This window comes from Pseudophryne corroboree, chromosome 1 (genome assembly GCF_028390025.1).
Source record: "Pseudophryne corroboree isolate aPseCor3 chromosome 1, aPseCor3.hap2, whole genome shotgun sequence".
Taxonomy (NCBI): Eukaryota; Metazoa; Chordata; class Amphibia; order Anura; family Myobatrachidae; genus Pseudophryne; species Pseudophryne corroboree.
The window spans coordinates 1,216,402,221-1,216,420,862 of NC_086444.1; the positions used below are offsets into that span (position 1 = coordinate 1,216,402,221).

Sequence of the window (18,642 nt, forward strand, 5' to 3'; positions counted from 1 at the left end):
TCTGGAGTATGATTGAGTCTGTCAATTTGGAATTCAAAACCATTTACTTTTTAGCATCATCTGTTATACATCCCAAAGGTCCTACTGCTTTATCTGGTTTCTGAATAAAAAATATTTTTCAGTAGGAGTTTCCTTGCAAATAAGTGAAGGCCTTATTCATACTCAAATATGTTTTAATGGGCATTTGGAGAAAAGGATAGGCATTTTTTAAGGAGAATAATATGATCCAGACTTAATGATTTATCCGCAAGATTAATATTTCTTAGGGAATACATTTGTTGGGAAGTCACTTTCAATATCTTCTCTAAATTCCTCTGTTTAGCCTTTCTTTCTCTGTTTGCCTTTCCCCATATTTTGTTTGTTTGGGCTTCATCCCTGGCCCTTGGGTGCCTGGAAGGGGGAACCCCTTGATTTAAAGGGTCCCCACTCCACCAGGGTACACCGCCCATGGGTGAATAGTTGGGGAGTTAATGCCATGGCTGCAGGGACCTACATAAATGTGTCCCCCGGCTGTGTCATTATATTCTCGGCTAGTGGAGCCCGGTGCTGGTTTTAAAAATATGGGGGACCACTACGTCTTTAGTCCCCCATATTTTTGGAACCAGGGCCTGCCCAAGAGCCTGATGCTGGTTGTCTAAATACAGGGGGACCCCCGTCAATTTTTCCCTGGTATTTAAACTACCAGGACCGGATCAAAGAGCCCGAGTCTGGTTACGCTTAGGAGGGGGAAACCCACACATGTTTTTTTACATTTTTTAATATTTCTGATCCTTTTCCACAGAGAAGCATGCACGGATCTCACTGATCCGTGCATGACTATCTGAATATGCCATCAAAAAGCAGGTCTACAGTATTTGAAAGCTCCTTTTTTATGAATTATATGCTTTCCCGGCAGTGTTTGGCTATTGTCAGCAGTGATTGAGAATACAAATTCTTAATAATTTACCGAGATGTATAAAGTACAACACAGATTCTCTAATGCCAATGACCTACAGTACTGTGTTGCTCAAACAGTTAGTTGCGTCAGAATACACTAATTTATATTTATTGGTACGTCTTTGGGTGCTCATTACCGCTGTGTATTTTAGATAGTGGAATGAGTCGCTCCTGCAGATTTACCCTGATTTATGTGAAACCTGTGTGCAACATTCCATTGAATGTATTACAATGGATTGCAAAGAAAAAAAATAGTAAAGTTAATGTCAGAGGGAAAAAAATATAGATTGGCATTTTGGGAATCAAACCCGGGACTCTCAGCATGGGAGGCGGAAGCCTTCACTGCTTGCCCACCTATGTCGCTGCATGGAAGTTACACAAGTTCTTGTATAAAAGTAATGCAAGCAGCGATTCCTTCCCATTGGTGTTTGCTTATGCTGCTAGGGGACTCGGACACTCGTATTGCAAAACACAGTATTTAGTGCACTGTACATACTTTTAAGTCAATGAGCTTCATTATTCCTTTCACACATTAGTTGTGTATGCATACACAAATGTTTTAATATGTTCATTTGTGTCTGTATAAACTTTTTTTTTCTTACTTTCTCCATCTGACCATTGATCACCATCTGTGTGTACACTATGCAGTACAGGATTGTATATTAACATTACAGTCATCACCGACCATTTGCCAGAGCTTGTACTGTAGATCAATCCACCGCTATTCAAACTAAAGTATTGGATTAGTGGAGCATTAGCCACCCAGTGGTGGAGATGTGTTTTGCATGCTCGTGACTCAATGAGTCTGTCCGTGATTAAACTCAACAACCTAATCTATCACCTAGGCATGACTAAAACTCCATCTAGGCGCAGAAACAGCCAAGGTTAATGGAGGACCCATCTGTATATCAATGTTGGAAGGAGGGATAGAGTTCTGTTGCACCAGCACTTACCTATATTTACCTTGAAGACCTTGGGAAGTAGCGATCATATGGCCTATATCAGACCCAATCGCTGGTACAACAGTGAACAAAGCCTGAAGCCCTTTCTGGAGTGTGCATGCCGCAATGGCCACACTGCATGTGCGCACCCAGTAAGACCCAGTGAGATGCAAAAGCATCTCACTGCTGCAATCGAGTCTGCCTGATTGACAGGCAGAGGTGGTCATGGGGTGGGAGGGGGTATGCCAAAGTCATTAGAACACTGTTGGTGGGGCACGGTCTGGACAATGCAGGCATAACTGGACCATTGCTGGGGCAGGCCACGGCAGTGGTGTGACATCACAAGCATTCGCTGTGACCCAAAATAAGGTGGGTGGCTGCACAGGTAGGGAGCCACTAGGCGAGTGCAAAAGTATCACCACCGTGCGATGCATTTGCACCCGTGCTGGGAAGTAGGCGTCCCCCCCGCATTTCAGAGAAAATGATTGTAGATGTGTCCTGAAGTGCTATCTGCTATTACTGAGATGATGCTTTGTACAGTATTTGATCAGGCCATGCCCAGAAGATAACAATGGCCACAAGTATAGAAATACAAATGTAATCAGCTCATATATTTGGGAACAGTTTTAATATTTATCATTCCCAGGTTCCACAAGGCTTGTGTACTGCAGTCTGTCTTCCAGGAACCAGACGGGCCCTGAGGAAAGGATCCCACACCTGCTGCTATGACTGTATCCCATGCTCAGAGGGGGAGATATCCAATGTGTCTGGTACTTATCTTATATGTCTTCATGTTACATTCCTGCAGCCCTGTGTCCGTGTGTGGAGAGTGGTAGAGATGATACATATCACAGATTTGGTCGTTAATTGACCTTCAAATTTAGCAAAAAGATTACATTTTTCTTATAATGACAGAAACAAATTGGAAGAATTAGTTGGCACATCTTTATATTTAATGTCTATAAATGTCCATAATCATTTGTCATTATATGTAAACACTGCCATAAGATCTGCTACATAGATACATCACTATGATAAAGTATAATAGACAAGGTTATTGCCCGTGCCATAAACATATGTGGCCTGATGCAGAGTCACAGATGCGGTTCTAAGAGTGTCAAATCTCTGACTGCTGTGAATAAGTAAAAATGAATATTCTCCCCAGTATCTGACACACTTAGGGCCTGATTCTGTGTTGGATGCTGTAGCGTCCGTGTTTGGCTCTTTTGCCGGTTTTGCTTACTTGACTTTTGGCCTAATTCACGCTTTATGTTATAGCCATTGTTTATGCAAGTGAGAAATTATCGTCAGACAGCGCAAGTGCTGCAGTTGCAATGCGCATATGCCAAGATGCCACTGTAATCCCGCTCGCAATGAGGATTTCATGGGAAAGTGATTGACTGGAATTAATGGAGCGATCTCCTGCTGTGATAAGATGCAGCCTGGTATGCCATGCAGCAAATGTGAACATGGCTACATCTGTACATAGTCATACACATACATATATTGTTATGATACGCAAGTAATCACGCAAGTAATTCTATAAGACCACTAGAGCAACACAAAAGAGGTCTTCTACCTATAACAACCAACCATTGTTCCCTTAGAGTTAGACACACTCACTGGTACTTTGGATGTCACCAGGTCTTAAACTGTAAACAGTAGGGGCTTATATAATCACAGGAGATAAGCTGGAGCAGATAGTTACTGGACATTATAGAGCAGGACTGTGGCAATGACAAAAGTCTTTTAGCAGCTGGTGTTACCACAGAGCAGGACTGAGGCAATGATAGTAATGTGTAATGAGATAGGAATGTCCACAGGGCAGCAGCAGGGGTGAAATGATGATAGATGCAGCAGGGCTGAACAACCTTTGGATAGATCTGAACCAATAGCAGCTGACAGATGGGATTGTAGCAGTGCAGGAGTTTACTAGTCTTCAAATTGCAGGGAGAGACGGTGATAGCTGAAAGGACTTGCAGGAAGGAATAATAGTAATGCAGGGGTGAAGCAGAGTTTCAAGTTTAAGGCTGGATGATTCGGGTGAGGTGCAATAGGTAAAGCCAATGCACACAGCACAATTGCAGACCAGGCTTTAAGGAGCACAGGAACAGGACCAGATAGCAAGACACCTACAGTAAGCATGGAGCTATCAATGGCAGGGGTGTGTGGGACTGACTGTATTTTAACAGAAAAGACACCCAATCAGTCCAGCTGGTAGGCAACAGCCGGAACTAGGAACCACTGGGGCCACCTGAAGTCCCAGTTGCCTAGAAATCACTGGGGCAGTGCAGTAGGCAGAATGCGGCATCCAAGCTTTATTTCTTAGTAAGTGTAATCCATAATTCAATGTCAGTGTTCGTTGTTGAAGTTTCAGTCCGATAACAGACCTATCTCTGGACATGAAACTCATTTGCATCTGTTAGCTTAGAAGGCAGACATACTGTAAAGTAAGACACAATATAGTACATCAGGGCAGCAATATACTCTCCTGCAGAAATCCAAACAAGATTCCATAAACCTCAGATTGTGTTCCAGTTTAAGAAACACACTCAAACAATAGGATCAATCTATCTACACAAATGTCCACCGCCATAAATATATGTCAGTAGGGACTCACAGTAATCCAGCTATCCAGCTATCCACAGTTATCAGGTGTCAAATCACATGCAGACTGTTTCTTCCACATTGGCGCTAAGCACCGGATGTTACAGAATTTTAAATCAAGTTTTATTACCGCTGCTGTGTCTGTCCTGACTGATAATGAGGCCTGCTCTCCCTGCATCCACACATCATTCCCGGCTGCCACTGAGGTCCACTCACGCTGTCTCTGCATAGTGCTCTTAGCAGCCTGTAGCTGACTCTGGGTGTGGCTTTCTGCAGCTCTCTGCTCCCTCTATGCTCCCACAACATGCTGGCACTCTGACCTCATGCCAGAGTTTCCTCCAAAACCAGAGTATGGGTGAAGTCATGTTGGATTCCATCACCTGCTCATTTCCAGCCACTCTGAGTGCTGCTTCCAGTTAGCTTAATGCAGCATCCAATGAGGGAACAATTTTACCTATAAGGGGAGCTTTCTGGACACTCAAAAGTTTGCAGTACAATGTTGTTTACCATGAAATTACAGCTCTGTGCTGAACTCCCTGATACTCTGTGTCCATACGGTTCCAGTCCAGCCAAATCCAGTTCCAGTCTTGTTACTATTAGTCTCTGCTCTACCCCAGTTCTCCAGTTCAAGTCTGGTTCTACAGAGACTCTGTTCTATTAACACCTGCCTGATTCCAGTCCATTTGCCAATCCAGATCCAGACCAGTCACATATTCAGTTCCAGTTCAATCACTTATCCGGCTCCAGTCCGGTCACCAATCTGTTTTCAGCCCTGTCATCTATCTGGTCCAGTCCGGTCACAAATCCAGTTCCAGCCTGGTCTAGTTACCAATCCAGTTCTAGCATGGCTCACATCCAGTTAAAGCCTGAATCATCTATCCAGTCTCCCCTGTCTTCAACACAAATCAGATTGTCAAGCCACATTCAGTTCCAGTCTAATAAAGTTATATAATTTTATTATTTGTGCCTTTGGGCCAGCCACTGCTAGAACACCAATGACTCTTATCCCATCATTTTCAGCTTCACGCACACCTACCCTTAACATGGTTGGTGCAAGCGTATTCCAACTGCATTCTACTCAGGGACTGCAATGAACTGCGCATATGCTCAGGCATAAATTAGAGAGTAGATCCAGAGCAGTTGCCAAGCAATCGATTTCCTATCAGCTCATTACTATAGAATAGAATCCAGTAATTAAGCAAATCATAAATTAGCTCATCTCTACTATCAAGAAATGTGGACCATATTGGACCCACATTACAGGCGTTAAATAAAAAAAAAGTCCCGGTCAGGTGATGCATGTTAATATCAACATGTTCTTGAACATTACTAAGGGCATATTATTAAAATATGGCATTCTTTCACTGGTAATAGCGTTAAGTAATTAACGCATACAATGACATCATAAGAATAGAGCAAATAGTATACACATATACAAGAAACACATAAAACTTATTCAGAACTCTTAAAATATAACTTAAAATAATAGATGCAGTACCACTAGATTATAACAAAGTGGACACTGCAAAAAAAGAGCACCAAATTATGCAGTCTAATGTAATACTGGAACCACTAATGTACAACATACCAAAAATGGATAAGATATAAACTTCCACAAAACATTTTGAAATTCAATATAGGGAAAAAAATATATAGAACAGAAAATAATTGAATATAGAGTAAACTATATAGAAACTTTGGAGAGTAAAGAAATAAAAATAATAATAAGAACAAAAAATAATAAAAAACAAAGAAAATTCTAAAAAAATATTTAAATATACCTACATACATACATTTATAAACATATACACATACACATATGTATACATGCACAGAAATGTACACACACAGGTGAACACATACACCTAAAAAGACACATGATACCCACATTCATAAACATAAATACATACGTATATCAGAAAAAACATCACCAAGTGAACAAAAAGGATCAAAAGTCAAAATGAAAATAGCCAAAATAAAATAAAAATAAGGAATATAACACAAAAATATAATGTGAGGTTAGTATATTCAGGGCTGAATAAAGTAATACTGACAAGGGATTGTATCATTAAGCCCTCTAGTCGTGACAATGTCTAAGTGGTTGAACCATTGATTTTCTCTTTGATGTAATTTAATCACCCAGTCTTTTCACCATTCTAGGATATATTCACAGTCAATTATCCTACGCTTCAAGAAGGCCACCTGATGATTCTTTTCAAGAAGGTGTCTGGCCACTGGTATGGAACACACAAAAGTCTGAATTGCAAGCCTAATGCTGGTCCTATAATTCACCATTATTTTATGAAAAACATGATTAGTGAGTCCAAAGTAGTACAAACTACATGTAGTTATCAAGATATAAATGACATGATCCATCAAATAGTGTAGGCAATATTGGCTTTTAAGCTGCTTTACTTAGTGAGGATGTGGAAAATAGGGGCCCTGTATCAAACTCCTTCAAATAACACAGTACCTGCAGCTCACACATCCTTGTTTCTGCTGTAATAACCAGTACACACTCATGGGGTCATTGCTGGTCTGAGCAACAGCTGTTTTAAGCTTTAACCTCTATTGAAGACCATCATTGGTAAAATCATGCATGATGATGGTTGCTTAGTCATAGTAATTTATTCAGTGGGAGTGTAAAATGTCTAATTTTCTATCATTTCCATATAATCAGTTTAGTATAATCTCATTCCAGGAACCTCTCACTCATTTCCCTTAATTGTGTCTCTGCCACTTTTGAAACAGAGTTATTATGGACAAAACACTGGGGTTGAGTATATGCACTAGATCCCTGTCCCATTCCCTTAGTTGGAGATATGTTATGGAATAGAGGGGTAGGAGTAGTCCCAATATCTGTAGAAACCAAATACATTAATATTTATACTGGAGAAAGTCAAGTATATGAAAAAGGGTTGGTGGTGCTCCCCTGAGTCAGAGGTACATAATGTAGATATATAGAGAAGGAAGACTCTTTTTGGGGAACAGACTTACTTAAAGAATCAGACATACTTGTATGTGAATTTTGGATTTTAGTCTAAACTGTAGCTTTTAATGTATTATTAAGTTAAAATTAAAAGAGATAGATACCCTGATTAAAGTAATATGCTTTTGGTGCAATAAATATAATTTTAGTGTGTATACATTGAATCTTTTATACTGATATAATTCAACAATTTTATTTGTATCACACTGTAGGAGATCTCCTACAGTTTGGCACAAATAAAAGTGTTGAATTATGTCAGTATAAAAGTATCACACATACATACATACATACATACATACATACATACATACATACATACATACATTCATGCATAAATACATAATATGTGTGGTTTTAAGTCACACCACAAAAATTGTTATATACAGTATTTATTTTTGTATTCAATGTATACACGCTAAATTTCTATCTATAGCACCAGAAGCATATTCATTTATTTTGGGTATCTATCTCTATTCATTTTAATGTAATAATACATTAATAGCTACGTTTTAGAGGAATAGCCACAACGCACATACAAGTACTGTACTCCTAATTCTTTAACTACGAGTGCCCCAAAAAAAGAATGGAGTTATTATGTAAGAAACTGGGATTTGGTAAGACAAATTTTCATAGCCAGTGGATGATAGCTCTGTGCTTGCACCACAGTATTTATATCCATCTCATTATGGTATAAAGTAGAGTGTATCACCAATTTTGAAACTGTAATATCCAGAATGTTTAATTTCACTTCACCCACAGAGCATGTCAATTTGACTGGGTGATCAAGGTTGTTCAGATTCTCAACCATTGCAATGAAAGTCTCCTAAGTGTCTCTCCTTAGCAGGACTACATAATCAATGAACCGTTTAAGTAGATAAAGTTACAACCAAATGGGGACAAAATGTTTGTAACCTCATATACCAACATGTACAAATTTGCATTTGAGGTCACCAGATTGGAGCCCAGAGTAGTGCCCAAACATTGTAAATAGTACATCATAAAATGCCCTTCAGCACCAATTTTCCCAACTCAAAGATATAACTAACAGTTAACTCAGTGTGTAACTTCATTGACAGAGCCCCTTGGAGTACTCCAAGGCCCTCCAAAGTTGGTATAATAGTTAATAGGGAACATATATCCATGGCAGCTAGCTGAACATAATTACCAATAGTGTCTAGATACCTGGGCTTATTTAGGAAGTCATTTATATCCATGAAGTAACTGGGGTTTTTGGATACCAACAGCTGAAGGATCTGGTTGACAAAAAATAGCCAACAGTTGTAACAGTGATCTTCTAGTGGAGATTATAGTTCTCCCTTGTGGTCTATTAAGGCTTTTGTGGACCTTGGGCAGTGTGTACAGGATGGGACAAATGGGATAATCAACAGTCAGAAATTTGCATGTGGCTTCATTCAGCCAACTCTGAGGTAAGCCCATAGAAAATACAGTATCAACTTTGGTCTTAATGGGTACCATCAGATTCATATGTACCTTCTCATATGGAGTTTATTCAGCTAGCCTGCATTATCATCCGTTAACACTACAGTACCCTATTCAGCCTGTGATAGGAGTGTTTCATTCAGAAGTAATCCACTTCCATGTGCCATTAGTTCAGAATCTACAAACAATTTGTGTCCAAATCTACAGATTAATTCTTTATGTCCTTATATCATCAGATAATTAGTACTGTATGATGGGTGCCAGAAATGATAGTACCAAAATTGCATAGGTACCAATCATAAGTAAAGTCAGTTAGTATTCCACACTCTCGTCTTCAGATAAACCATTTAATGCTGTGGTCTGTTCCATGGAATAACATCCATAATATATTTTCAGGAGGTGGACCATGTATGGTGATCACCAGGGCACTTACTTACTAATCAATTTATCTTAGCTTTATTTCCTTGTCAGGAAAATGAATAATTCAATATCAGTGTTCAATGTCGACGTTTCAGTCTGATAACAGACCTTTCTCAAGACATGAAACTCATGCATCTGTTAGGTTAACTTACAGGCAGCCATAAGTCACAGTACATCAGGGCAGCAGTCACCCTCACACCTCGCCAGGCCACTGTATTAATACCCTCCTGCAGAAACCCACACAACATGCCATTAACCCCGTTTGTGTTCCAGTTTAAGAAATGCACTCAAACAATAGGATCACACTATGCACAGAAATGTTCACAACCATACATATACTGTATGTCAGAAGGGACTCACATTATTTCAGTCATACACAGTCATCATGCACCAAATCATGTGTAGACCGATAGCTACCACATTGGTGCTAAGTGCAGGAAGCCCAACATAGAATTTATTTTATTGATAGAGGGAATCTGAGTGCACTTTCACTTAATGACTTCTTTTGTCTTTTTTGTGTATTTATATGTATACTTGAGAAAGCAGGCAGCAATGTCAGCATAGTTTGCCATAATTTGTCTATTTTATCCTTTGTGTACAATACAGTATGTCACATTATTAATAAATGGGTGTCCTCAGATAAATACAAGCTGGATGTATGATATCCATGAACAGCTAAGATAATTTTGCTGTCTTGAAGTCAACTGTTGTGATTCATCTAACAGTACAGAAAATATTGTGCACATACAGTAACAATACATTGGCAGCAATGTTCTACTTTGCATAAACTGGTGAGTCTAAATTAAGATACATAAGTAATCAATGTGTGATTTATTACTATGCATCTAAATTAGTTTCACCCACTGAAGAAGTGGCGTAACTACAGAGTAGCTAGACTGGCAAATGCCCAAGGGCCCAGAAGGTGAATGGGACCCACTCTGAGAACAGTCACTAAATTCTGTAGACTAAAAACTTGATTTGGCAATTATTTCTGCGTAAATGGTTCTACAGTAAGTTACTATTCAGTTCAATTAGCGGTGTAATTTTACTAAAGCTTCTAAAACAGAGAATTGATGATGTTGCCCATAACAACCAATTAGATGCTATCTATTATTTCTCTATCGCCTTTTAGAAAATGCATTCGATTGGTTGCTATGGGCATCTGATTGGTTGCTATGGGCAACATCACAGTTCTCTGTTTTAGAAGCTTTAGTAAATTTTCCCCATAGAATTTTGCAGCAGATAAGAACCACTTGGTGCCACTAGTCTGTTCCTTTTTTCCTTTTGGCAAACTCAACCCTAGTTGATTCTTACAGATATAGACATGCTCATCGTGGCTTCACCTTGGGACATTTACACCTTATTTGCTGTGACCGCACGCCCAGCATGCATGTGAGCCTCTGTCGTGCCCGCACAAATTAAGAATGTATTGAGCGTCAATTGCCACAGCTCGGCAACAAGGCGCTCCAGGTGTGCACATATTGCTGCAGTGAAGCCAGGATGAGCGTCTCTACATCTGTAATACTTTGTAAGGATATTCTTGTGTTTATCCCACGCAAGGCTTCTAATAAAATAATACAATGGATTGGCTGCGCTGTGTGTTTCAATCCAAATGTGGGAGATTTATACATCTATTTTGTCTATAATGTAAATGGATTTCAAGCAATGTCACAGCAGCATAAAACCCATTCATACCACAGACCTGGGTTATTGTTAGGGCTTCTCCTCTGCAGATGTTTGTAGATAAGATCATCTCTAAGCACCATTGAGACGGCTCTCAATAGAGTGTTAACAAGACCCTGGTTACATGATTATTATTATTATTATTATTATTATTATTATCATCTTTTATTTATATGACGGCACAAGGGTACCACAGAGCCCATTAAAGAGTAAATAAACAAACTAGCAAAACAAGAAAAAAGCACTTACAGTTTCAGACAATATAGAACAAGAACAAGGCATATGCACAAAACTAAGTGTTAGGTGCCATCAAAGGGAGTATTGAGTAAAATATAGTGTAAGTACAGTAAGAGAAGGAAAGGCACATTAGAGGAGAAGACTCTGCTCTTGCGGATCATGCTGCCACTTAACCTGGGTACTGCTGGGACCAACTCATGTCACTACCCAAGTTTGATTCCCTGGTCAGTGGATCTAGGCTATTTTTTGGGGAGCCTTCCACACTGATCTGTGCCCTAGGTTAACCCAGCAATAATCGAGGTATTTTCAGCAATGTGAAAGGGATTTTTACAGAACTCTACAGGATAATATGGTAATATTGTACAGTTTGCTATAACATTTTATTCTCAATTAATATTTCAGACAGTGAAAACTGCCAGAAATGTGCAGATGATGAGTGGTCTAATGAATATAAAGATGAGTGTATTCCCAGAATATTAGAGTTTCTATCATACAAGACAGACATGATAGCTATAGGTTTTTCTTCAATATCTGTCATATTTTTTATCTTATCTGTGTTTATGATTGGAATATTTGTTTCATTCCGGGACACTCCCATAGTAAAAGCCAATAATAGAAACATTAGCTTCATTCTTCTCATCTCCCTCAAGCTTAACCTACTCTGTGTGCATCTGTTCATTGGTCATCCAGTGGACATCACCTGCATGCTACGCCAAATATCCTTTGGAATACTATTCACTGTTGCTCTATCTTCTGTCTTGGCCAAGACTGTCATGGTTTGCATTGCATTCAAAGCAACTAAGCCTGGAAGTTCCTGGAGAATATGGCTTGGTGCTAAGTTGCCAAATTCTGTAGTGTTTATCTGCTCATGTGTTCAAGTTCTCACGAGTGTTATTTGGTTATCAGTTTCTCCTCCTAATCAACAGTATGACATGGAGTCATCTCCTGGGATGATCATCATCCAGTGTAATGATGGTTCTATCCTTGCCTTTTGTTTCATGTTGGGGTACATGGGGATTCTGGCAGCTTTGAGCTTTGTTCTAGCTTTCATGGTGAGGACATTACCTGACATCTATAATGAGGCCAAATACATCACCTTCAGCATGCTGTTGTTCTGCAGTGTGTGGGTCTGTGCCATACCTGCCTATCTGAGCAGTAAGGGGAAACAAGTGGTCATTGTAGAGGTGTTTGCTATATTGGCTTCAGGTATTGGAATACTGAGCTGTATATTTTTTCCTAAGTGCTACAATATTCTACTGAGACCTGAAATAAACAGTAAAACACATTTGTTAATGAGAAGTTATTAAAAAATGTAATCAATGTTATTAACACATTTAATCAATGTTTTTTTTAAATTCATCCACTATTACATAGTCTTGTTGTGAAAATGTAAAACTGCCTGCAATAAACATTATAATGTGACATTTATCCTAATATAGCTTTTCTATATCCATGTTATTAAAATGAAATTAGGTGTTAAATGAATTGTAAAAAAATGTTACATGTCCGGCAGCATTGTCTGTTGGAATTTAATGTGGGCTTGCAGGGACAGATCCTCACATGTAATTTTTGTTTTTATATTAAATAAATATTTATTTAAATATATATATATATATATATATATAATAAATATATATATATATATATATATATATTTATTTGTAGTCAGAAATATACTAAAACAGTGACATCAATAAAATAACCAATGATTACAAGCATAATGTGAATGTATTTTCAACATGAAATGAAAAAAGAAATAAATACAAAAACATACTGACAAAAACAAGAAGGAAACTAACAAGTAACATTGAGAGGGGTGGGAATGATGGTGGAGGGTTGGATGGATATCAGTGAGGTGTGTTGAGGTCAATAGCTGATGAGGCACTAACTAGTATCACAGTCAGGTTTACAAACATAAAAATGATTAAAATAATACAACTATAACTACAAAAATAATTAGAATAATACAATAAAATTACAAGTAGGGAAACCAATCCCGGTCCATTTTTTCAATCCCGGGTTTCGAGATTGAAAAATGGGCAATCCCGGGATTCCCAGGATGCCCGGGATTGGTTTTTAACTATGTGGCCACCCCCTCGCTCCGCCTGCCCCGCACACATAACTAACCGTATACCGTGGGTGGGGAACTCCACATTCTCTCTCCCCCAGCGGCAGCTGACAGTGTAGCGTGACCTAACGCTGCGCCAGGGGAGACGAAAGGAGGAAGCTGGGCAGCATCTGAGAGTCCTATGGACGTTTAATGCTGATGACTTAATCCCCGGGATTGGACCTTCCAATCCCGGGATTGAATCCTGGCCATTTTTGGCCCTAAATCCCAGGATCCCGTCGATCCCGATCCCAATTAGCCTCCCTTATTACAAGTTATAAAATATATTTTTTGTATTATTCTATTTCATTTTTATAGTCAAATCATTGGAGAATACTGGACCGTGAAAGGTGAGGCTCTGCCTCCCCTGCCTACCTTGACCACACATCATGGATGGAAATAGGTGTATGATGGTGTTGCATGTTGTCAGCAATTGATTAGAAAGATAAGCTTTAATGAGAATTATAGAGGTTTGGCTGATAGAGGATTGTGTCCATCTATTCTAAGTACTGTACACCTATTCAAAGCATAGCTAAAATTGTAAACATAATTTTGTCGTTACACTAACGTTAAACTACAGGAAATCAGAAGGAGAACATTCTGCCCAAAATCTGGAATAAATAAGGACTGCTTTCAAACAACAAATGTGAGTCCACTTACACTTCACTACAGACAACTCCAGTATGAGTAACCTGAACCAGAGGCACATTCTGCATTACTACACCCCCCCATTCACCCCGCCGTAACTGCGGCTGCCCAAAAAGGAGGCATGGCCTAATTTAAAGGGGCATTGTCTCACAGATCTCAGCTTCTCCTTCTCTCTGGGGGCAAGTCCAGCTTCCCCGGAGATGCTGGCTACCCCCGGAGACTGTGCAGCTGCAGTTCCAGCTCCTAACCTTTGACAGGAGCTGAGTGCTGCAGAGGATTATCACACTGCAGCACTCGGCTCCTGTCACTGCAGAAGAGCCGGCACTTTGGTGTCACACCTTCAGAGGGTGACACCTGGGTGTGGGCCGCACCCCCAGCACCAACTTTCTGACGCTGCTGACCTGAACACACATCACTTAAATCTGAGTTAGAAGCACTGTGAGACCTTTCCTATTAAACTGCAGGGATCAAGTTCAATTTGCCGGCTGTCATAATCCCGATGGTCAGAATCCCGACACCGGAATCCTGACAGCCAACAATGTCGCCAGCCAGAATACCGGTAAAACATGACTATTCCCACTCATGGGTGTCCACGACACCCATAGAGGGGGAATAGATTCTGTGGTGAGATCAGTGAGCCACCGAGCCTGCAGCAGGGCAAGCGCAGTGTGGCAAGCAAAGTGAGCCCACAAGGGGACTCTTAGCACTTGCCCCACTGCCGGCATACTGGCAGGTGGGATGCTGCTGTGGGGAAATAGACATCCTGCCTGCCGGTAAATCATACTGATTCCAATCTGCACTTTGCACTTTACACCCAGCGCAGCACTCATCATACATACCTAATCATTCTTTCAGTGTTCACATCCCTTATTCCACCTCCTCTTCACAACCTCATTCAGTCATAGTACCGCAAGGCTCTTTGCTTTTTTTCAATCTATACCACATACTGTATCTTAGAAAACTAATTAGCTCTTTCAGATTGACACCATTGGTATTGGTCCGCATCACTAAATGTTTTTCGGCCATTTCACCTTGGATGTCTTCTCGCCACCTCAAACTTAATAATTCCAAAACATGAAATGATTATATTTCCACCAACCAATAGTAGTTACCAACCTAATAACTCTATTACTGTTAATACTTGACAATCAACCGTACCACACAAGCTCACTGCCTAGATCTCATCCTTGACTATGAACTGCCCATTACTCCCCACATTCAATCTGTCTCTAAAGCATGTTACACATATCTTAAAAACATATCCACAATTTGACAATACAGTATATTACACAAGACACTGCAAAAACTATAATCCATGCTTTCATTATCTCCCGTATTGATAATTGCAATAGTATCCTTACTGCTCTTACCAAAAAAAGCCTATCTCCACTACAATCCATTTTGAATGCAGTTGTGAGGACAACTTTCCTCGCTAGACGTTCATCTTCTACCAATCTGCTCTGTCAGTCCCTCCATTGGCTGCCTGTATTCTACCGTATTCAATCTAAAATACTTTTACGTAGATATAAGGCTTAGATATGAGTCTCTCATCCATGCACATTACTCACTCCCATTCACATTTGAAGAACTTCCTTTGGGCTTCACCAACTCTGAGGAATGCCCTCCCATGCATAATTAGACTATCCTCCAGGCTTCAAACCTTCAAGTGTTCCCTGAAAACTCAAACTTACTGTATCAAATTCTGGTACCGCCCATATAACCTTCATAAAAATTCATGTCTAATTACATCACTTCTGTACAGTCCACACATCCTCACATAGGCATTTGGTCAGGATCCAGGTGGTTGGTTTCCAGGCAGTCGAAATTCTGACGCCAAAATCCCAATAGGGTCACCTACTCGGTGCCGGAATCCCAACCACTGGGATCCCAAACAAGCAACCACTGGGAGACTGCAGAGGTAAGTCACAGGGGGGTGGTTAAGTTTAGGCTGTGGGTGGAGGGTTAGGGTTAGACTGCGGCCCGGGGGGGGTTAAGTTTAGGCTGAGGAATGGGGGGTTAGGCACAGGGGAGGAATGGTTAGGTTTAGGCTACACAAAGGGGGGTTTAGTGTTAGAGGAATATTTGCAGCATTACAAACATCAGTATGCTGCAGTCGAGATTCTGACTGCCGGCATCCTGACCAACAGCATTCTCTACCCAATGCCTCAAATATAGTATTTTCTTTTTCTTCAATTTGACATCCTCCTGACCTCTGGTCAACATTGTTGGTTGAAGATATCATACAGCCCATTAAGAACCATTGCAATCTGACTAGACCTAGTACTAAACTTTGTGAATCAATACCTACTTCCCTATAGATTGTAAGCTTGAAAGCGGAGCCTTTCTACTTCTATGTCTGTCTGGTATTACCCAGTATTGTTGTATTACTGTTGTTCCAATTGAAAGCGCAATGTTATATGCTGTGATCAGGGGCTGGCTGGGCAAGGGGACAGGGTGCCCTGTGCCCCTTGGGCCAGTGGAATTTAAGTGTTCCAGGGCCACCTGACTGCATATGCCCTGTGAAGTTGAGTCTGCCTCCCGTGGCTGAAAGTCTCCAGCCACCCCCTGGCTGTGATATATAAGAAACTCATCCTATGGTAACAAGACACCCAATTGTTTTGATTAGCAGATACAGAAATTCTGATAAATAATTGACATCCTGGTTTAGTCTCTCAGTTTGGCCTTTGCTCTACACGTGGAAAGTTGAAGAGAAGCTCAGGTTGATATTAAAGTGCTTGCAACAGAAAGCTTTCCATAATCTGAAGGTAAACTGCACCCCCAGGTCTGAAACAATGTCCTCAGGGAACCCATGTAACCTGAAGATCACCATAAGAAATACATCTGAACCACAAATATGTCTGTGCACAAAACATAATACATGTTGAAATTGGAGATGTGCACTGGATCCGATGATTTGGATTTGGATTTTGGATTTGGATTCATTGGCGGGATTTGGATTTGCCAAACAGCCATGATGGCCTTTGGGTTTGTTTGTTTTTTTTAAACTTGTCAAGAACCGCCAAAATCACGTTATGTTTGGATTTTTTGATCTCTAGAGAATTATTATCATCAATAAAATTAATTTCCAGTCATTTGCAGACAATTTTAATTACCTTATAGCTCACAATGTGGTTTTCATCCACATTAGGTCAAAGTCTGCAGTGAGCTGGCTGGATACTTTCTACTAGGCGACAGAGCAGTGGCACAAACATACGGCAGTTTGTAGGATATCTATGAAACACTGTCACACAGCAGTGGGATAAATGAACAGTGGTGCAGGGTGGAATTGTCCTTGGGCCCAGCCACCCTTTTGTTGGATATTAAACAGGACATGCACAGTTTAACAAACCAATCATTTCAGCGACAAGGACTGCCACACTTGTGGCCTAAATTATTGGTTTGTTTGGGGAAAAAACAAGCTACCAACTGCCTTAAAGCAACAGATCTACAGTGTCTAGAAGATGTCACCACCATTACCATCCTCATCCTCACCCTCATCAGTATGTACATCATCATCATCATCATCATCATCATCACCAACACACAATATTAATACATCCCCTGCTGGAATCCACCATTACAGATGTCTCTGTATTTTGATGTATTTGCTGGGAAAGGTCTTCCTCGTGGAATTTCCAGTTAATTTTGATAAACATCTTTTTCCACATTTTGAGGAAGTAGCCTCCTACGCCGATCACTCACAAGGTTCCCAGCTGTGCTGAAAACTCTCTCTGAGTACACACTGGAGGGTGAGCAGCTTAAGTAATACAAATAAATATATGGGTTGGTCCCAGATGCGCTGTCAAAGCTGATACTATAGGGGTTGTCAGTCCGACTAAATGGAAAATAGACAAATATAGGAAAACTGGTGAATCTGGGACCCACCCACATATTTATTTACCAATTTTTGTCCTTACCCAGACGCAGCAGTCATGGGTTGTTACTCCAATTTTAAAAATAGAAATGATAGAAGGCAATCCTAAATAGTTAATTGGGGACATTCTGTGATTGATGAACCTGATTCTGAAATATATAATATAAATAAGGACTTTTATACTTTGGAGGATTTACTAAAAAACAAATCCAAGAACTGGCTAGATAACATTAATCTGCAAAATTATATAGACAAAAAAATGATTCCAAGAGGTCTACGATTGTTTAAAAATTCTATCTTTTCTAACAATCTGGAATTTCAAAAGGAATGGGATGATCTACTTGACAATTGTTCACTATCCCTTATGAAGCTAATTGTAAGGTATAGATCCTTCAAATCCAGATGATAGAAAAATAAATTGACAATTTAAAGAAACCTATAAACAAATATATCACCCTAGTATAATTTAAAGAGAAAGACACACAGATAAATGAGAGAGTGATAAACTTTGAAAAGAATCTAATGGAGAATAAGCAGAAAAAATCAAACAAGATATTTTTGATTATAAAAATGACCAGATTAGGACATATATGAGTAAACATAAACAAACTCACAAGATAGACACCTCTAAAAATCACCAACAAAAGGAGAATGAGATTAAAGGGGGGTACTCACGGAGCGATCGCTGCTTAAAATCTAAGCAATCTGACTAGATTGCTTAGATTTTAAGTCTGATCGCTCCGTGTGTAGCCCCTACAGC

General features: G+C 39.9%; 1 protein-coding gene across 1 annotated transcript in view; it reads left to right on the forward strand.

Annotated features, from left to right (window-relative positions):
- LOC135051850 (probable metabotropic glutamate receptor mgl-1) overlaps positions 1-12,560 on the forward strand; it is a 141,390-nt gene extending 128,830 nt beyond the window's left edge. Inside the window, exons 7-8 of the mRNA XM_063957409.1 lie at positions 2,524-2,647; positions 11,656-12,560. Coding sequence (XP_063813479.1) covers positions 2,524-2,647; positions 11,656-12,560 — 1,029 coding nt within the window. The remainder of the gene's footprint in view (positions 1-2,523; positions 2,648-11,655) is intronic.
- Positions 12,561-18,642: the final 6,082 nt, after the last annotated feature.